Genomic DNA, 22,165 nt, shown 5'->3' with positions numbered 1-22,165 from the left:
GATATTTTTTTCTATCTACATAATACCTACTGAAGTTTGGATCTTTTTTCCTTTTAGCAATTCCTCTTCTAAGGATTCTACTTTTTAGTTTCCAACATTTTTGTCATCCTTCTGTGACTCATTCTTCTAATTAGACCCAAATTTTGCTCACTTAAGCAAGATTGCACAAAGAGAAAAATAACTTGTGGCATCAAACAAAAGGTGCTAAATAACCCTCCTGCCTCCTACTCTAACTACCATCCTCTATTATTAGGACCATCTTAGGAAAACTTTGCTGAGAGCCTTTGAATTTCTATTTTGTCCACTTGCACATATGATCTCTTTTCTCACTAAGTTCATACTACCGATATAGGAAACCAGCAAAGGAGGGGAGGGGAGAGGCTTTACTAATGTAGTATATAGCCTTCTGCAAGTAAAATCACTGCAAATTTTTGTCTGTTTTTGTCCTTTAATAACTGTACAAAGGATCTTGTGTATAAATTAGCATTTCCGAAGGGCATCCGCAAAAAGAAATCTGCTTGCTTTATAAGGAAATTTGGAGGAATGTCAGAAAAATGATTAGAGGAGTTCCTCTGTGGGAGGTAGTTTGCATGCTAATGTCTCTTTCTCTTTGTTTGTAGTTTGTTTGTTTTACTATTTGTTTTATCATTTGCCATCATCAGGAGGAAGACTTACACACAAGTTTTTAAGACATTAGGCTAAGTGGCAGCAAGGACTATATTTCTCAAATTGTCTGTGCTGCAACCCCATTTTCTAATGACAACAGAGCAATTGCAGCTTCTGCATAGTTTCTGTACCTGCCCTGTACGCTGTAAGACAACGGTGCCTCTGTCAGCCCTTGCAGTTTTATAGTTGGGTATGCAAATCCATGACATAATTCTGTTTGGTCTCCATCAGTAATCTGGTGTGATTTTGAACAAGTTATTACACCATTCTGTAGCTGCTTGTGCTCTTGTCCATTGTCTGTTTTGTCTATTCGGATATGAACAGACATATACATGATAAGCTAAATGCCATCAGGCTTGATCCAGAGGGGAGCAATCGTTACAGACATAGCTCACAGTCACCATGTTATGCTACTTAGACTAATTGTTTTTCTCACTCCCATTAAAATATCTCTTATGTCAATGAGTTGTCCTGGCTTACAGGAAAGAGTAGAGAAATGTCCACAATATATCAAATTATTTGTCATTTTTTCTAGTACTGGAACCCTAAACTTGCTTGACCAGACACTTCAGGATGATGAGAGCACCCACTGAAGCACATTGCTGGCTGAGTGTGAGAAAAAGAGGTTATCTTTGTCTCCTGATGCGAAGTTCACTCTTCACATCAGGAGGTTTACTCATGCTTATCTTCGAAAGCTTTAATACAAAGGTAGGTTCAGCCTTTTTCAAATCTGGAAACTTGGCTGACCTTTCAGAGACCATTTATATGCATTCAATTCATTAAATGATTCATTTAGTACTCCAACAATCTGCTGAGTATAATTCTTCTAGGTTTCTCTTTGGACTGCAGATGAGATATTAAGAGCCTTGACAAAGCTGCCTCCACTTTTTTGACAGTCTTGTAGAGAATGTTTGGTTTGGGTTTGTGGCCTTCAGAGAGAAAACAGAATTAAGTTTGTTTCCACTGTACATAAAGATAGGAATTGCATGATTCTTATTTTTTAGACACTGATTCTCCATTACTGTTTCAAACCTCAGAGTCTTGTTGACGTGGCAACACTAGGACCTGTGGACAGGAGGCTGTAGTGTTTCTTAGCCTCTGAGCTCTTTCTTGCAGAGGTTTGGATGAGAACACCAGATGCGTTATAGTAGATAAATTCCTGTCTAATTTTTTTAAAATTTTATTTACCTCTGTAGAATGATGCAGAAATAAAATTAACGAAAACCAAACTTCTAGTTTGGTTAGTGAATTTAGTTAGTTGCAAGGACCCATAGGAATCTATGTCAATCTTTGTAAAGAAGTGCCATCTACAGCCTATCTTAGGCAAACTGTTTCCTGATAATTAAGGTTAGTAAATAAGTCTTTTATTTTCCTCTGAAATACACAGCAGGGAAGGTTGCAGCTAATGGGAATTTTGGATGCTCAGCAGCTTCCAGGGTTAATTTTTTCTTGTTGGATTTAAAGCTCACATTTCACAGTCCTGTAGGACAAACTGAAAAACGTCTTTTTGGCAAGATACCTAGACTCTCAGAGGATGGGATTGTTTTATAAGAGTATAGGTGCTCAAACAATAGTGAGATTTTTGTTTTATTCTTGCAGGTAATCACACTTTATTATAGCTTCTTAGACTTTGGTGCTTTTTATTAGCCACAATTACTAACGGGTAGTTTACCTAAGAAAAATTCGTTGCCAATGAACAGAGTGCCAGACCTCAATTTCAAATCCCGAGGAAATAACCACTGCAAGATCAGTCAAACCCACTGTGCTTTCTGTGTCCTGTACTGCTTGTTCTGCTCAGTGTAACTTCAGGGTAACATTTTACTCCCAAAAGGCAGCCTAGTCAGCTGTAAATTAATAATGATTCCCTAGTATCAAGCAGAGAATAAGACTTTCAGATATCCTCAGAACCCAGAAACGTGCCTGGCACCTGTGTCTCTTGCACTAAATATCCTGGATTTTTCTGACCTCTTCTAGCGCAAACAGAGGATCACAGGCATCATTTGGGGAAGCTTCCTTATTAAGAGCTGTGAAGATCTGTCTATAATCAGTGTGTTCCACATCTTTGTGACCAGTTATTTTGCTTAGCTTGATTCTGAAGTCAGAGGAACAAATAAAGGGAGAGCAGACCCAAGCTCTGATGAACTTTGAACTTATTTGAATGTGAAGCTGATTAGCTACAATAGAGAGAACCAACACTATGGTCTAAACACCCTGAGATTCAGCACAGCAAGCTCCTCGATCTGAGTCTTGTGGTTTGCATACATCTTTACCTGTATCCATGTGAGAGATGTAAGCAGCTTCAGGTTGTCTCCTTCCCAGAAATACAGGGCTGTTTCTCCATTGAGTAATGCTGCTGAGTTGAGAGATGACACAGAGGGTGTCCCAGCTCCTGGACCCCTGGGTTTTCCCCAAGTGTCAGGTCACTCTTCACAGATAATTGCTTACCATCGTCATCTAAAAGAACTACATCTTCCATGACTAGATTTACAGGTACAACCACTTAAAAAAAAAAAAAAAGTATTCACACATGGTGAGGTAAATATGCGGGTTTATTGCAGCCAAGCCACTCCTTTCCGTGCTCATTCCTTCTCAGACATCTGCTCGTGGATGTTAAAACCCTGAGCACATTTGGCAGGGGGATTGAACTCTGAAATCTGCAGCACCTGTAGCAGAGGAGCAATATTTGGGAAGGAATTGTTGTCCGAGGAAAAGCAGCAGCTGCAACTTGTGTCCATTGGGAGACAAGTGAATCTGAAGTTATATATTATATAAGACGTAGGGGATGACAGCAGTTTATCATTAACCTGAACTCTGCAAGAAGCATATAAGGAGAGAAAGAAGAAGAAAGCCAGAGAAGCAGCCAGGATGGAATCCGACATAAGGATCAACAATCCTGCGGACATCTCTGTTATTGTCATCTATTTTTTGGTAGTCCTGGCAGTGGGACTATGGGTAGGTTGGGATTTTATTTTATTTTACTTAATGAGCAAGTAGTTTATAGGGTCCTGGGAAAATGACTCACTAAATGAAAATGTATAATTGCATAAAGATTTTGCTGCCTAATTGACATGTTAATAAGTACATGGTGGGAAAAATGTGGGTATTTACTGAAGAGGGGATGGACACCCAGGGAGGCGTCTGTTTAGGTGGATGAATGGAACTAGTGGGGAGGTGGAATAATGTGGTTTGTGTGTGGAAGGATCAGTAAAGATCAGACCAGCTAGAGTCCCTGTTAGAAAGCAGGCTAGAGGTGAATAGATGGGGTTCAGCACTGCGCAGCACAGGGACTGCAGTGAGAATCGGTGGTGTGAGGTGATGCCATAGGAAGCAGCGAGGAGTTACAGGGAGAAAAACGGGGGTGAAGTCAGTGTGTGCGGAGGGCAGTATGGTGGTGTAACAGTAAAACCGCAGCTGTGACTGTGTGACAGACCGAGGACTGCAGATTGCTCTCTGCAAAGGAGTGAGATGGGTCAAGATTTTAGGTGACATTTGAGGGCAGCATTACTGTGGCTTTTTTGCCAGCAGGACCTTGACTATAGGGGGCAGTTCCATTGAAACTATGAGAAAAGAACAGTTTCAGGGGTGACAAGTGATGGCAATGAATTTTTGCTCCTGATCTAAGCAGGTAATGCTGAATGTGCTGAGGACTGCAAGGGAAAATTTGGTGCCTAATCTGAAGACAAAGCCCAGTGCTTTCACAGCTGATGGAGAAAGGCAGATACTATCCTATTGGTGTAACCTCAGTGCTAAAGTGTTTGAAGATAATAGGCCAATACTGTGAGCTACAAAGCTGTAAACAGTGGAATGTCACTAAATTTTGGGTTCCTTGGGGCAAGCTCTCCTGGTCACCTGAACACTTGGCCATTAACAAGCCAAGAGGTGGCATTGTCCCTCAGTAATCCTGTGCTTGCCACGAGCATCCCAGGGGTCCATTTCACAGGCCAGAGAAGTCAGCTGCAAAACAAACCTCCCTTTCTAGCAGCCTGGCAATATTTTGAAGAGCACCAAAAATTTGGAGTGTACACAAAATGGACACAACCTTTTCTGTACCTCTTCCTCATGGTAGTAGATGCCAAAAACGTAGCAAAAAATCCGAAGCCCCCAGTATACCTGAACACCTTGCTGTCTTGCAGGAGGGAGCTGGGTCTTTGCCATGGAAGTCTGGCTGTTGCTGTAGTTGAACTTTGTATTAAAGGTCTGTGACAAAAAAGGATTCATCTGTGCCTTGTCAGGCAGTTATGTCCTGAGTAATTCCTAGAACCATTTCTTCCCAGCAACAATTCCGTCTTTATTGGACAAGTACTTATTAAGTTGCTGTGTGTAGTTAAATTTAAATCTATTGTATTTACTTCCTGACTAATTTTCCCAAGTTGTCTTTCTTTATTTGCCTGTTCAAAGTCCATCAGAGGAGACAATGGGAATCTAATATTTGGATCAGGTTCATTAACAAAATTTGGATGAAGTTTCCCTCTAAAACCCATCCCTTGACAAATACAAAATGATTGTGTGAAAAGGAAATTTAAGTTGGCTTTCTTTTTTTGAACTTCAGAGAGAAGCAGGTATAATGCTGATATCACACAAGAAAATAGATTATTGTAGATATCTGCTGGGGCTGGATAGTATTGAGTAAAAAAGCTGCACAATTTCTCTTAATGAACTTGCAACTTACAGTCATTTTTGATGCCTGAAATCAAAGGCGTTGCACCCCTAATGAAGGGTTCATATCAGCTTTTATTTGAATGATTTTTTTTGTTAAATTTAATTTTATTTTAATGTTTCACACTGATGAAAAGTGATGCAATGAAGCTTGAATGGTTGATGTAGACCTAGCTACAAAAATCATTGCTCAGTTGTATTATTTTCTTCATCATAAGCTTGTTCTTTTTAGCCACTGTTTTGTTTCTTCCACTTTACCCTCCCCATATATTTTATCCCTCCATTCTAGCTGTTTGTTCTTAGTCTGTGTATAGCTTGCCTATTATACTAAAAATAAATTCAATCTTTTTTTCTTTCTTTTTTTCCCAGGCTATGTACTCAACCAACCGAGGGACAGTAGGTGGATTCTTCCTGGCTGGACGAAGCATGGTTTGGTGGCCGGTGAGTGCCATATATTATGTATTTATATAAAATATATGTGTGTGTATGTGCATCCACTTCCATATGACTATGTGTAGTCCTTAAATATTAAGTATTTCTACAATACTGTTGAGGCTGTGATGGCTATGTCATGTAGATGCACTTCAAACTCTTTCTCTAGGCATGGTGATACAGGGCAAACTGCATGACAAAAGCCTCCTGATAGGCCGGGAAAAGTATTTGGCTCTCAGCTGTCTTGATTACAACCAACTTGTTTGAACCTAGATACATTGGTAATGTCAGTGTAGGCAAATCCAGTGTTTTGCCTTTCAGCCCACTTTAAAACTTTTTAATATTTTGAATTTATTACTTTTACTGCAGTCAAAGAAGCTCGCTCATTTTGAGGTTATCACAAAGGAGAATTAATATAGTGAAATTTTTTCCTTGTATTGCTTTATTGTTTCCACTTTGGGTAACAAGTTCTGGTCTGTACAAGGAGAAAACCCTGGAAATATTATGGTAAGTTATTGGTAAAATATGGTTTAAATTTATTTAAAGATTATCTGTGACTTATATTGTTCATCTTCTGTGGATTTGTATTCTCTTCCAAAGTGGAGAAAAGAAGTCACGAACACAAAATATGTTCACAGCCATCCAGTAGGCCTCTGGCAGAGGTGATATTAGAAACAATTATCTATTTCTTCTAGACCAGTCAGTCTGTTTAGTGTGACTTCTTGGAAAAGCAAAAAACTTAGACAAACCTGCATTTTCTGTAATACTTGTACATGCTTCCATGTGCTTGAATGGAAATCCTCAACATTCCTGATCTTCATTCAGTCTCCAAAAAATGTTTTTGCATTTCATTAAGACTTTTGATTCCAGATTCCACCCACATCAATTCAGTTACAGGATCAGGGAGAGTGAGAGTAAATATTTGTTATCTAAAAATCTAGGAATTTTCCTAAAGTAGGCTGTAGAAATACCTACACATCTTTCAGTCTTCTTGTGCTTCAGGGAGCTGCTGTCTGCCTTTAGAAGGGATTGGAACTACCTCTTTAATGACATAAAAAGATTAAAGGCTAATGACAGTAAAATGTTTCCTCATTTGGTATAGTAGATCTGAGAAAATTCAGGTACACTGGAAGATGGAGGAAAGAGAAAGTTTCCAAGTTATTTTGAGATAAATCCCATCATTCTAGGCAGAGAGGAAAAAAACCAAACAGATTACTCTGCTTAACCGTCACTTAAATCAGTGTCCTGGTTTTAATCTTGTGCAATTCTGTATGCCTGTCAAGGGTGACTATGAATACCCTTTTGTGCAGATGTAAATGAAGGTGGAAGAAGCAAGGCAGGAAAGACTCACCATAAAAAAACTTCTGTCTTGCTGCAGTGGCACTGAGAACTCCTAATGACTCCCCTAAGACCCAGGGAAGATTATCGAACAGAGAGTTCTCTGCCAACACAAACCCAACAGATTCAGCGAGCTCCCTTCCTCAAGCGGGAAGACGAAAGGGATGACCCCACAGCGCAGTGGTTGCTGCTAGGATCATCTCTCTCTCCTTCCCAAACTCTGTGAGCTCAGCATGGATGAAGTGCTAGTCATCAGTGGAGTCCTAGACCACCTCTTCGAACCTTCCCTTTGGAATGCCAGGAGTGTCTTTCTGCACCATAAAAACAAACCCTTCTTGCTATTCTTCCTGGTATCACTCAAAATAAACAAATGGCAAGCACTCAAACCACAAACTAAATACCATGTCAGCAGCACCACCTTGCAAAGTTTGCCTTGGATAAAAAGAGATTCCAAAACACCTATTCTCACAGTTTAGCAGGTAGATAGGATGTCTATCACCCAGTACAAACTGGGTTGAAATGACTAGGAAACCAATGAAAGTATAGAAAGTTCAGTCAAAGATGTGATCTCAGTTCTGCAACAGCTAATGCTGTGTGTATTTTTTTACTACTTCTGTGCTTTGACTTTTTTTTTGTGCCAAGTCAGGACCACATCATAGTTCTAGAAAGCCCAGATACATTTCCAAAGACTGTAGATGAGATGCAGGATGGGGAAAGTTGTTTTGTAAGTGGATTCTTATTTATCAGATTTCTTCCCTGCAATTTCAGGATAGTGACCATGTAATTGCTTTCTGGAACAGAGAAAAATGAAAAAAACCAAACCAAACCCAAACCCTGAACAACCTTTCACAAACTTGTTATAAACCTAATTCCCTTAAACTAATTGTATTTTTCAGTGTTTGTGCTATATTCTATGCTCTACAGGGCAGCCATAAGTGGCTTTTCTGACCTCACAGGGAGAGAGGCTCATCAGCAGTGTGTTAGGATCTCTTACTGACAAGCCTGGGAAAGGGATTCTAGTCACTTAAATGATAAAATAGCTGTGGTTTAGTAAATTAGTGGAAACTCTAGCAATCAAGGGCTGGAGGTTAGTCCCACTTTGGATATGGATTTTGCATGTTTGTCAGTCACTTTGCCTGACTGTGATTCAATTTCTCAATGTATAAAATAGGAACAAGACAGTTATCCTGGGCCAAATCTGTCCAGCTTTGGCTCTGAATGTTGGCTCCAGCAGAATCCATGAAGGTTGCTTAGTATTTTGCAGAACCATACCCACAGTTAGTCTTTTCTGGCTGTTCTGCGGAGGTAATAGGTTACTTCTGTGTCAGTTCACTGAAATCACTGTGCTTGTGCAGTGGATGAGCCAACTCAGTAGTTCCAATAGTTAATTAGGGATCAAGGTATATAATTGCATTCTCACTGATTGCCAGAAGTTTAAATCCGTCATTGGTTAATCATAATGGTATGAAATACTGTGCCCTTTCCGCAGTCTTTTTACAGAAACTGAGAGAAGAATCTTCAAGAAACTAGTTTTGGTCTCTTGGGCTTTGAGGGAAATGTCTTCAGGAAAGACACATATAGCTCTTCAAATACTCATAACCAGCTCTGCTTTTTCCAAAAACATGCAGAGAAGCTCAAGGAAAGTGATAGCTTTGTAACAGTGGGCCTTACAAACCGAACTTTAGCTTCTTTGGTAGATGAAGGAGTTAGGTTCAGCCAAATACTTTCTACGACAGCAGGAAATGAAGTATCTGTTCCTGGAGCACAGTCAGTTTTGGTAGCAGTCTCTCTCACAGGATTAACAGGGTTCCATGCACAATTAGGAAAAAACCCCCAAAACCCAGCCTACTTCAATTTTGAAGCTTTGCTGCTTTGGAATTTTCTCCATCAGTTTTGCAGACAGAGTGATTGGCACAAAATTACGTGTTACCTTACACATGGCTCCTGAGGCATAAATGCTAATAGGACAAAGAGTATCTGCTGGGCATCTGAAGTCCAGATCTGGCTAGAAAGATTTATTGAATAGTAAGTAGGAAGCATGCAAAGTCAAGGACATACCACACTTTAAATAGAAATGTAACTCAGCTTGTTTGTTGTCACTTACATGTTGATCTTTGTGAGACAGGTAAGAATTAAGGAAAAAAAACCCAGATTTTTGCTTCAGTTCTACATGGCTTATTTTCATGGCCATTAGAACTGACCACTGGCACAATTCCTCTGATCTCTGCATCCAGTTAAGTTTTACATCTTCTCTGAATTCTTCCCACTTGCTGAATCTGACACTACTGTGAAGAGCCGGGAAAGACAACTCTGGTATGAATAGGATTTGTATTTCCTTTTGTTACGTAAAGTGGAATAAGAAATAACTTATTTTGTCAAGTTCCATGCAAAAAATAGTGTGAAATCAATAGTTTTCAGAGTAAAAATAATAATAATCAAAATGAAGCTGTGGTAGAAAAGGAAAAGTTCAGTGAAACAGATTTCTACAAAATCCGTCTGAATTTTCCAGCCAGCCGGGAGGTGTTTCTGTCCAGAGGACAAAGGTGGAAAGGTATCAGACCAGCCTGCTTGCAACTCTGCTGTTCCAACAGCCGTCAGGCTTGTCGGAAGACAGAGACACATTTGATATGTATTGTATCTCTCTCTCTCTCACTTAGCAAATTGGGAAGTTTATAAATGTGGTTTAAATTGGCAATAAAGCAATACATAAAATCTGTAGAGTAATTGGGAAAGCAGAATAAAAACCTACACTTCTATCTTTGCGTCTGAGAGCCTCAAAAGGGTGGCATTAATATTTCATTGTAAGCAGTGTACTAATTTTTCCAAAGTGACTAAGGGTGATCCCAAAAAACTCAGGTATGAAAAACAGATGTCCATCCATCAGGGTAAAGTCACACGTTGCAGAGAAGAGTTGTGAGTTAAAGAAAAACATTGACAGTGTCAAGGAGTAGTTCTCAAACAAGGGAATGAGAAATTTGTCTAGGGAAGAAGGGTTTGAGAAGCAGCTTCTGCAGGTGATTCATGGGAGGAGTGATACCTCAGGGCAAGGCTCATGACCTCAGGCTGATGTGAGGGAGCCTCTGCTCTTCTCTGTAAAGGGGCTAAAGGCCACAGGCAAGGTGTGCTTGGGATCGAGGAAAAGAGTTTGATACTGAGCTAACACCTTCAAACAGGAAAGAGGACCTTAGAGGCACAGGATACATATTAGCAGGTCCTGGGATGGAGAAAAGCCATAAGCTGTAAAGTCTGCACACTGTCGCTGCAGTGGTCACTGATTTGCAAAGTACATCGTATATGATTTGGAACAGCAAGCTCCAGGATGCCAGTGCATCCTCAAGTTAATGAAAAGAGCAAGGTGAAACAGTTAATGAATAACATGGAAAAAACATAGTGATCATCATCTGTCTGCAGTGTGGTGGTACTTTTCCTGAACAGAGTACTCTTGTTAAAACCTGACCTCTTAAAAGTTTTTAGGAGTTAATGTTCCACGTTGGCCTCAGGTTAGTTCAGTTTTTTGTCCTCTCTTTCCCTCTTGGCAGCTTTTGTTCCTTTCAATCAACTTTCTTCTTTACTTTTCCTCCTAGATCTGTTTTTAAAATCAATTCACTAACACATTCACTGGGAACAGTTAACACTTCTAGAAAATTGTTTCCCTCTGTCATCACCCAGTTTCAGCCCCGTGTTCTTTAGGTCAGGTGTAGATGTACTGCAGCATCTACCAAATCAAGCAATTCCAGTAATCAGCCTTTTCAGTACAAAAATATCACAGCAGAAAGTTCTTTAGCAGGACAGCTTGGGCCCAGAGCCCATCTGCCTTCTTCCCTCATCCTTAAGGTACTGCCTTAGCAGATTGGAAGTCTCTTTCCCCTCTGGCATCAGCAGCTAACAGGGTGCAGGCATATTTAGTAAACATTCCTCTTGCTTTAACCACGCTGCAGTTTGAAGGGTAATATGCATTTTTCCAGCTATGAAGCCATTTTCTACTTTTCCAAATACATATAACAATAGAAAACATTTTTAAAATTGCATCCGTTATTAGTATGTGTTGATCTTACAGTTCTGCTACATCAGGTGTTCCCCAATTCAGAGAAGAAAATTTAGAAAGTGAAGGCGGTATCTGCACTCACATTGTTTTGTCCTTGTGCTGGCCCTAAATATGTTGGTAATTTTACATTGTTTTGGTTTGGTTTTGTATTTTTCTTTCAATACGGTTATACTCTGGGTAAAGTTGGGAACCCAGCATTGTGAATGAATGCTACAATATGTCCCAAGGTTTCAGGCACTGAGCCAAAGCTTACTACAGCTGTCAGTTCTTGAAGTTCTTCCCTAGCTGCTTTTGTTACTTGGATCTGCTTGCAGTACATTTTAAGCTTTTGAAACAGGAGAGGGAACACATTAAATAAAATCAGAGATTAATGTGGTTAATCTTTTCTGGTGATTGCATTTCTAGTAACCTAGTTTTAAGTCTAATTATTCATCTCCAGGGAAAGCACTGGACAGCAGTGCTAGTGCCTGGTATAAATGGTGTTTGTTTCTTCATGATCATTGCTGGGAAAACACTGCTTCTGTCACAAAGAGGTTAGAAGAAAAAAAATTCTTTATTACCAGTGATCTGTCTGGCTTATTTGCTAATGCTTGTTGCAACACTTTTCATTCCTGTAGAAATATTTGTCATGTGATAAACTGGTTACATTTCTGTAGGGCACAACTGTCTTCTTCTAGAAATATGTTAAAAAAAAAAGTGGAACTGAGTGAACTTAGAAACATCAAGTTTCTGTCACAGCAAAAGAACAGCTTGTCTGCAAAAAGAAGAAATCAGGAAATCAAACTGAGGAAAGGAGGAAAAAGTAAGCTTGGAAAATCCTCTGAATTTTATTTGTATGTTGCATATAAAAAATGGGGGAGGAGAATCAGTTTTGTGATTAGAGATCAAGATTGTGAGATGAAGAGCATGGTTGCCTATTCCTGGCTATGGCATAGCTCTATAGAATAAATCAGAGGTGGATTTCTATCATGAAATCCCTTTTCTCCTCCCGAATCTCAGACACTCACCCCTGTGCTCTCAGAAAGACAGACATTTTTACTGCTACTCAAAGAATTCACTGCAGTGACTGCAGACCTGGAAATTCGTAACTATTCCCCTTACATACATTTTAGGAGCCTAAATATCTCCCAGTGAGTTACACACAAGGAATATTTCTCACTTTTGTTAGGTGACTCCAAACGTATTCCAACCACCTGTGCTTGGGCACTACACAAAGAGAATGTACCAGATGCAGGTTCTGCGTTCATATGTCTAAAGAAACATTTTTAAGCACCTTGGGATCTTTCAGCATGAGAGGTCTACTGCAAATGAGAGCATCGGAAGCTGGTCAGCAGAGGTTCTTTTGCCTGCTTTCTATATGCTTTTCTTTTATTTTTAACCCTGTTTCTTTTTTTTCTTTGTAGCTTTCAGAGGACATAAAGAAAAAATAGAAGTGAATAAAAAAATGCTCAATTGCTTCTTTTCATCTCGGAACTACTCCAGCTTACCTGTCTTCTGTCTGCAATACCCAATCCAACCTCTTTTTTCATGCTCGAGTTCTCACCCTGCATTCTTCAGTGTCTGACTTTGTAAATTATCGTTAGGCATTTTGGCTGCCGTTAATGGTTTCATTTGGAGGAAATGAAGCTCATACCTTTTTTCTTAATCTTTTTGATTATCTGAGCTATTTGATGAAGAACTAGATCTTTTGGCACTTTCTCTTTTGTGACTGCCTCCTGCCTGTCTGTAATCCAACATAAACCTTTCATCTTTTTCACTCTTTCCCTGTTCATCAATTCTTCTGTTCTCCCCACAGTTCTGTTTGTATGATCAGTGCGTTATTTGGGGGTCTTAGAGATCCAGCACTTCTTAAATGTAACAACTCCTTGATTTGCTATTGTTTGTATCTTCCAGAAGCACTTTCTCAGCAGATATTTCTGCCATGCAGCTTTTAGAATTTAATTCAGTAATCTAATATCTTTTGACTAAAAATAAACCAAGTACAAAGTCTGTACAACTCTCACCGATGATGCATTTAGTTCCAAAAGCTGTGGAATATGAAATAGGGAGTGCCAGTTTGATAAGCGGGTATGCACTTACTAATTTCTCCTTGAGCAAGACAGATCTCAGTTGTCTTCCCTAATTGTTTGGATATCACCCAAATGTGAGTTAGTCAAATTTTGCAAATATTTTAAAATCTTTATTGGTGTAATAAACTGTTTGACTCAACTGCAAGAAGACCTTCTATGCAACATCTTATTCTTTCTCATTGTTGTAGATAGGGTAGCTGGAGTCTCAGGTTTGAGGGGGAACAATAAGATGGAGTCTTGAAAGTTGTCAAGGAAGTTGGTTGTCAATCGTTCTCATCATCACCATCTGATGATAGATAGGCATGAGTTCAAAATGCCAAATGAACACTATTTTTTTCCAGTTACCATGAACTAAGAGCCAAATATTGTTCTTTCTGTTTCCAGATTGGTGCTTCTCTGTTTGCCAGTAACATTGGCAGTGGACATTTCGTGGGTATAGCAGGAACAGCTGCAGCTGGAGGAATTGCCATCGGAGGATATGAATGGAATGTAAGTGTCATCCACTTAAGTGAGCATATTTGTGACATCAGGATTTTCTGCAGAGGCTAATCGAAATAACATCGCCTTATAATTTAGGACCATCAAAGCTTGAGCTTGGCAACACTTGTTTTCTGTACAGACCAGTAAATGCCAACGTAATCTACTGTTTAGCTCATCTTCCTTGGTCCTTGCCCAAGCCACCAGGAGATGACCCTTTTCTGTTGCATGAGGCTTTTTAGAGAGCATTTGAACCAAACAAATTGGTAGATTTCTCTATACATATATTTTGATTACTTTTAAAGTAATATATATTTTGTAATATATATTTTGATTACTTTTAAAGTATCTAAAAGAGTGCTTTCAGACTGCAGGATGTTGGGAAGAATTTCTCAGTTTTGTAGTCTATAGTATTTTTTTTACAGCATTTTGCTATGTAGGAATTGTTGAAGGGGCTTTGATTTCTTCACAGGCTATAAGAAATTCTGGGCATCCTTCACAACCACCTGCATTCCAAAAATCTTTTCCTCTTTACTTTCTCCGTCCCCTAATTATGTGTGTATTTTGCTTATGGTTGCAGTATAGGGTAGAGATATCCAAGCTGACTTTAAATGAACTATAGCTACTTGTGGTACCAGGAGTAGTGTTAACTGCAACAGCACGGAGATTCATACAAGCTAATTCGGTCCATTTCCTTGTATTCTCAGGCTCTGTGGGTGTGGATAATAATGCCCTTGTTCTGCTTAATTCACCTTTATGGAAGGGATTATACCATGACACAAAAGACTTAACGAGCGTACATAGGTCAATACTTTCCTTGCATTTAATTCTGCACAGTGTAAGAAGCACACCACTCTGAGGGATTTGGCTTTTTTCCTTATCAAGTAGATGTTTGCTGCAAATAGTCTAGTACTTGTATGATATAGATATTTAAGGAGAAGGATAAAGGCTAAAATGAACCCTATGAGACATGCACAGTTACTCTGTCATCTTTCTCTATTTGATTGCACTAGTCCTGTAACGAAGCCGATTCCGATTCTCTTTGTACCAAAACTAAGCAAAACAAAACAGAACAAGCATTGCTTGAAATTTCATGGTATTCAAATCTTTAGGACCTTCTTCAAACATATCCACCTCTAACATTTAATCTCCTGGGAGATTGTCTGTGGATTAGTATCAACACACAGTGTACAACAATTGTTTAGGAAGAAGCAATGATGCATGTGTGTATTTGAGCAGATACGCTACATAGTTCATTACTTACAACATAGTGGGACCAGTGTACAGGTTAATAGATATGGTGGAAATATTGCTTTTGACTGTATAACCTGATTCTCCTCTTGAAAGAAATCCTGTGTATCACTATTATTCCACTGAAATAATTTTTAATTTATATTAGTATGACAGCAGAAGCTGACCCAGTATTTCTTGCCCATCTTATGGTTTTGATCTAAGGGCAGAACTTTAAAGATACAGTTAAGAAAGCCCTCTAAGCTCTGTGGACAGAATAAATGCAGAGTGCAGCTCTGAGAGTAGGACTTTGTTCTATATTTGTTGATTTAAATATGTACAAGTCTATATCAAACAGCATTTGCTAGCCATTTAAGTCAGAAAACTGTGACACTGCAATGCAGTAAGATCTATAGTTCACAAAATACACACGGTAACACAAAATGTATTATGAAATGGTAGTGTGGAAATACAAAATATTTTACAAAATGCACGTGACGCATCCTGTACAGTATGTGAGATTGTTGTAAAACATAGAGCCATCTCACAGAGACACAGTGCAGAAGGCAGTTAATGATCAAAATAACAAGAAGTGCTACTCTTCCCAGTACCTAGATTTGCAGATGTCACAACATACCATTGCAGCACACCTGATTCTGAGTGGGAAAGTATCCTGCATTAGTGGCTCTGGGATCAACATGCTAGCAAATAGGTCTCAGCTATCAGGCTTCACATTCCTTAATATTTCCCAGAAATGGTAGTCTTATGGGCTGGTTGCATTTTAGCCCCTGTTAAACCAGGCTCCCTGGGCTTGCTCCGAAGAGGGCTAGCATTGTCTGGTGCTGCTAGGGTAGTGATGCTTTGATACTAGAGGGCAATTCTGTGAGCAGAAATCAGCTGTTTTCCTAGAAAATATATTGTTATCCCGTGTGCTTCTCTGGGACATCTAGGATGAAATCCAGGCTGCAGAATACCTGACAAATTTTTTGGCCAAGATTTCATTCCCAAATTTTCAACTGTAAATCACAGAGCAGTTCCTCCTCCCCCCACCCCCACAATACCCAGGTTTATGTGGTTTCAATGATCTCTACGTGCTATTGGGTCTGATAAATGGTCTTCGGGAGTGCTATCTAGAGAGAGGAGGCTAATTCAGCTGATCTTGTCTTGGCTGCAGGCTCTGATATTTGTGGTTGTTCTAGGATGGCTGTTTGTACCCATCTACGTCAAAGCTGGGGTAAGTCAAAACAATATGTTATGCTTCTCTCTGCTGCTCGTGTTTGCAGATCACGTCTTGAATATTGCAAAACCATCATGAATGTCATGAGATCTGAGCATGTTAGAAGTGTACTATAACATGTCTGTATATATTTGAAAGGTGAGGATTCTCTGTTCTGAGACCTGAGCTGAGAAGTAGTTGGTACTCTCTCCTTGTTCTCCTTTGATTTCTGGAGCTGCTCTTCCTTGCAACTGCATTTGCAGCTCCCCTCCCTTTGCCCTCCACTCTTACAGTACTTGAGCAGCAAAAAACTTCCCCTAATTTGCTTTATATTTGTTCCCCATTATCTGAAACCTTATGTACCCTCCCTGCAGGTGGTGACAATGCCAGAGTATCTGAAGAAGCGTTTTGGTGGGAAACGGATTCAGGTCTACTTGTCAGTCCTTTCTCTGATCCTGTATATTTTCACAAAGATCTCAGTAAGTAAAACTTGTACAGCATTTCCTCCCTCCTACATTGATCTAAAGAAAAGAAATTCCCATTTACGATATTGCTCACACAACTGGTCTGTTGTTTCTGATTTAGAGCCCTTGGTTGAATTAAGGATGGTAAAAATACAATTTTGTGTTTTCTTTACTCTGTCTAGTGAGATTGTGTATCCAGATCTGTTTTGCAATCCGAGTGTTTTTTGCCTTCCTCACTGTCTCTTGATGCTTGTTGTGCTTTCTCTTTCTTTTTTAGGTTTTTAGGGTTTGCTTCTACTTATGCTCTCCTCCAGAACAAATCAGAGTGGAGTGAAACTTGTATTCTATTACAGTCTATTATCTTAGGGATCTGTGAAACATGGAGGAAAAAGTCACAACCTATCATTTGGTACCCTTTTGTCTGCTTCAATTCTCTGAAAAATAATAGCTGCTGCTTGTTTAACCATGTCATTTTAGAAACTTTTTAGTATTGCTTTGGGCACAAAACATCCCATTCCAATCCCCTGGCCCTTCTGCTGAGGGGAATGAACAGTTCTTCTTGGTTCCAGAAGAAAAAGTGTGCAGTTGGGTTTTCAGGAATTTTTGCCCCCAAATTTCATATTTATCTGTTTTAGCATCCTCTGTTGAACATGCCATCAGCAATACAGATGATGGAAAAGAGCAAGAGGGCTGTGGAGAAAAAGAGAATAATAGGAATTAGAAAATAAGGGACTGGGGAAATGCAAAGGAAGGAAATGATAACAGCTGAGGTGAAAGGAGGGAAGAGGAGAGATTCTTTTAATGCGCAAGTGATTGGTATAAAGTTTAAGGTGCTATGAAGTTAATGTTTATTAAGTAAGTGGTTGTGTTGCTGTGAAGTAGTGGAGGGAGCTGGTATTTTCCATATATCTTGAAACTACCAAGCCTCTGAAGAAGTCCACAGTTCAGGCATACCTCAATCTGTTGTTTTGCAGAAGTTGCCATGGCAGATTAGTCTTTGCCCTCTGAATGGGAGCTGAGTGATAATAGTGCAATTTAAGCTAAAAGATTGGCCTTTTGCTCTCATTCTCACATCTTCACGATAACTGATCCTTAGAAAGGTTATAAATTAAACAGGTTGGTACTAGGGAGCTGTCCTCCGAGTTGGATTTCCATATATTACAAAAGCATGAATTAATTTGCTGTTGTTGTGCTTAACTACCATAATCAGAAATCCCAGATATGACACAGAGTTCTGGCAGCTCTAGCAGCTGAGAAACTCTTCCAGTCAGATGACTCATAGTCCTATTCTGCAACACATGTTTGTAATGGCCCATCAAGGTGTTATGTAGGTTCTGAATTTACTATCTTTTATTTCTAGCCTCTGTCTTGCCTAAGGATCTGGTCATGGGATTTCACCCCATTTCAGTTGGAGTGTCTTGCTTTCAGGCAAGATAAGTTCTCCATTTAACTTCCAGTGTGGTCATGAGGCTGAGGCACCCTCTCCTGCTCCTGTAGTCTTCTCTTATTAGGGAGCAAAGCAATAGTCAAGAGGTCCATACAGCAGCAAATTACCTGGGCCTCACTCTACCAGCTTCCCATGAACCCAATTATTCCAGATGTGTGTGGGAAATTGCCATGGAGCTGGCTCTCTGTGCCACGCAGGGGAAAAATCTGGTGCACAAGTTCCTCTAACCGTTTCTCTTGTTTCCCCCATCTGCCCAGAACAACTCTGACAGTGTCTGTCCCATCTACAAATGTAGCTCAGGTTTCTGTAGTATACAAACATGTCTTCTGCATTGTTGTCTTATGTCATGATTTTTGATAGGGCAGGATTTGCCCAGGTCTGATTTACTTGCCATATCTTATTTGGAATAGGCAGAACAGTCAAAGTTCTTGGAGGGTGTGGATGTTAGAGGATGTTAGACTAGGTTTTCTATACCGTGCTATGCAACACCATGCCCAAATTGTCTCCAGCTGAACTAGCTCTAGAAGCAGAAAGGGAAGGTCCATCCTGGACCGTAGCTAGCTTCTTTGTGCTGTGTAGAGATATGCATGCTACGTGAATCTAGCACAGGTCTCTCTTCCCAGAGGCATGTTGTATATCCAAACATACCCATGTGTTGACAATCCATGACATCGCTGACTTGAAGATTTGCATTTTACTTCCTTCACTGCTGCCTTTGCAAACACTCCCTTGTGATCTTTGGGGCTTATTGAGATTTGATATAGAAGGATGGGTTTCTGCCCTACCCTTAATGGGCAGTCACACCTATCAGCCTGACTGGCAGTGATACTTACTGCCGCTTATCCTTGTAGAAGAGTGGTGTGTTTCTGAGGTAGTTATTTCACATGCTGCTTCCCTGATGTGTTAAAATATTATCTAGTGTTCTTAATAATATAATTATTATGGTGCTTTCCAATGAACAATAAAATACATCGGGTCATGTAACTCCTGGCATGCTCTTTCTGGCACAGAGCCCACCACCACGTGATGATCAGATACCCTTTGCACACCTCTGTACAAGGTCGTTACTGTTTCTCTCTTTTTCTGCACATCTTCTGTGTATTTTTAATTGATTTCTCACCATTTTTGTGGCTAATCAACCTCTTGCCAGAGAAGACCATGCTGCAAAGTGTTGATCTTTGGGATCAGGACACAGCTGATCTCTGAGCCCAAAGGATTTCTGTTGCACAGGTGCCTCACATGTACATGCGTCCTAAGCATGCAGCACTTTGTGAGTAATGCCCATAGCAGCTTTCGGGGGCTTGCTAGCCACTAGTGTTGCTGATATTGGTCATTATACCAAAGAAAATGGCCTAGTAAAAATAAAATCTTGATGGAGAGTAATTAACTAAATTATGACAGGACAAAAGGGAATTAAGACCTGAATACTTTTGAAGCAATCAGAAATTGTAACACTGGAATTTTTAGATGTGTTACAGCATTTTCTTTACATTCATTGTGCATAATTTCAGTAGTAAATGTATGGGTGTAGGGGGAAGGGGAGGGAGAAGGATAGCCTCCTCTTAGGACTGTGCAGTGTAGGGAATAAAGAGTATGTGCCACTGCCCTGACTCCCACATTAACCTTACATCTGGATTCAGTTTGCATGTGTTCTGCCAGTTGTTCCTGCATGATCTGTACATGGCTTCGGAGAGACAGCTTGTAATGTGAAGGAAAGATTTACTCTATTCAAAGATAAGATAAAGATTATATAGTGTCCATAAAAGAGTATAAATGGAGAAACAAGGAAATATTGGAAGGCAATAATCTAATTGGGAGGGAGGAGCAGTGAAGTTGGAAGGTAACTCAGCAATTCGAAGAAGCTGATATATTGCTCAGGATGCTAAATAATTAACTATACATTTCTTTCTGGGGTCATTTTAAGACCATTAATATTTAATGATATGTAGGCTAAAAGCCAAGAACGATAAAAGAAAGATCTGTGACATAAGCTGATCAGTGGTGTGAAAAGATAGGAAAAAAATATTACCACAGAGAGAAGGGACAAAGGATATGTAAGGTCTAACAGCCACTGGGGATGAGAGCTAAAAGTCCTGGTTCCCAGTTCCAAACTGAACCCTCTGAGAAATCAGATCATCCTGAGCTGCTTCAGAGGCAGAGTTTTGGGAGTGGGACCTCTGTTGTGATTCACACTCTGCTTCACGGTTGTTTTCTTCATGTCAGGGCTGTATGTTTGGAGGACCTCTTGCTGCAGAGGTCCGTACCTCTTCCTCATTCTCCAGAGAGAACTAAGGGTGAGATCATACCCTGCAGTCTCGGTTTCAGTGTCTGTGGAATGAAGAGGATTTCTTCATCTGGCATCTCCCGGCTAGCCAGACTGCATAACTGCTTATTAGTATATCCGCCCTGCCTCCCCTCAGCCTAGCCATGGACAAAAGCGGTGCAAGTGCCTGTTCTGTGATCAGAGGCTACAGCTGTCCCACAGCCGGGCCTGTGGAACCTCCTGCTCCTCCAGCAAGCTGCTGCCTAGCAGGTGCCCTGCAGTACTGTGTGTGCAGGCCTTACCCCAGGGCACATGTCATCCTTTTTGTCTTTGTTTCTCAGACCCTGCATATGGGCAGTTCCTGCAGCATTTTGCAGCTCCTGAGCTTGCTGAACACCACTAGGACTGATACTATTAAACGAGGATAGAACTCCCTGTATAGAGCCTACATATAGGTGGTGTGGTATACAGAGAGTCATGCAGGTGGGATTGGAGATGAGCCCAGGAACTGGATGCTGAGGAGCAAGGATAGGTACAGATGCAAAGCTCTAATGAAAGCTTAATTTACAACAATGCATTACAGGTGCACTGGGGGAGATTATTCTCATTGCAAACTTGGATAAATAGCATTCATGCAAATTATGTCTAAATCAGGAACTGATTTAATGTGATTAAAATCCCAGAGTGTTACTCTAAAACCTGAACAATTCCTTTCTTACGCAAGAGCTAAAGATCTCTTCTGTTAGCCAACTGATGTCAATTATTCTGACAGGAACTTAAAAGTAGACATAATTTAAGATGTTTGCCTTTAATCACCATTTGTCCTGAACCAGCAAGACTAGCTATACCACATGTATGCAAGCAGTAAAGAAAGAGTAAGAGACTTATGGAGTAGCATTAAATGAAGAGAACCATGCCATGTCTTGGAAGTGTCACAGAGTCCATCCCTGCACATAGCAGCAAGCATAACCTGAGTTTTAAGTAATTTGTTATTAAGCTGTGTCTCAGTATATAAGCACAGAGCAGTGAGGTGCCTCTGTCTAGCTAAAATGATCCATTGAAAAAGACCTGGAAATTCTTTGAGAAGTGTTACAACTCTTGTACTGATAGCACCACAGCACTGAGGAGACTGGCAGTTGTACTAAAATGGCCTCTATTTTCTTTTTTTCTTTTCTTTCTTTCTTTTTTTTTTTATATGTGTGCATTACTATAAGGGGTGGAATTGTGTATTTCAGTACCCTCATCATGAATGTGTAATATGCTATCATCATGATTTTAAACATTGCTTAATCTATCATGTTTTTCTTTTATAGGCAGACATATTCTCTGGAGCTATATTTATACAGCTGGCCATAGGGCTGAATCTTTATTTGGCCATAATTATCCTGCTTGCTATTACTGCTCTTTACACCATCACAGGTGAGTTTGCAGAACAGTCTGATAAATCAAAGAAGTTAGGGGAGCCAGAAAAAAGAGAAGAGGGGAGAAATGAAAACCTGAAAGGGGAGTTATTTACAGTGGTCTTTGTCTGAAAGAGAGAGGTCGTGAGAAAAGTAAAAATAAGAGGATTTCCACTGAGGCATTTGCAGAGGGACTAACCTATTTGTCTTGACTTTTCTTTGCCATTAGGTGGCCTTGCAGCTGTGATTTACACAGACACCTTACAAACATTTATCATGGTAGTGGGATCCTTTATTCTCATGGGATTTGGTAAGTAAATCAGATGAATTAACCTAGAATGTTCAACCACAAATCCCACAGTGGCTATGGCAATGGATCCTGCAGTGTGGTACTCGGTTATCTTAACCAGCACGTTTCAGTTCATATACCGATTTATCAGGGAAGAAAATAGGCGTTCTGCC

General features: G+C 40.0%; 1 protein-coding gene across 2 annotated transcripts in view; it reads left to right on the top strand.

Annotated features, from left to right (window-relative positions):
• Positions 1–1,915: 1,915 nt before the first annotated feature.
• The window catches only part of SLC5A1 (solute carrier family 5 member 1), a 29,200-nt gene continuing 8,950 nt past the window's right edge, over positions 1,916–22,165 (top strand). The window contains exons 1-7 of one of the 2 annotated variants that reach the window (XM_075769549.1): positions 1,916–2,013; positions 5,692–5,763; positions 13,591–13,695; positions 16,088–16,147; positions 16,504–16,608; positions 21,617–21,722; positions 21,933–22,013. In XM_075769549.1, coding sequence (XP_075625664.1) covers positions 5,695–5,763; positions 13,591–13,695; positions 16,088–16,147; positions 16,504–16,608; positions 21,617–21,722; positions 21,933–22,013 — 526 coding nt within the window. In that variant the 5' untranslated portion in view covers positions 1,916–2,013; positions 5,692–5,694. Of the gene's footprint in view, positions 2,014–3,518; positions 3,619–5,691; positions 5,764–13,590; positions 13,696–16,087; positions 16,148–16,503; positions 16,609–21,616; positions 21,723–21,932; positions 22,014–22,165 lie in introns of those variants that run through there. The other variant, XM_010312624.2, reaches the window with a different exon arrangement.

Source organism: Balearica regulorum, chromosome 17 (genome assembly GCF_011004875.1).
Source record: "Balearica regulorum gibbericeps isolate bBalReg1 chromosome 17, bBalReg1.pri, whole genome shotgun sequence".
In the NCBI taxonomy this organism is placed as follows: domain Eukaryota; kingdom Metazoa; phylum Chordata; class Aves; order Gruiformes; family Gruidae; genus Balearica; species Balearica regulorum.
This window is presented reverse-complemented; position numbering and strand designations above follow the sequence as displayed.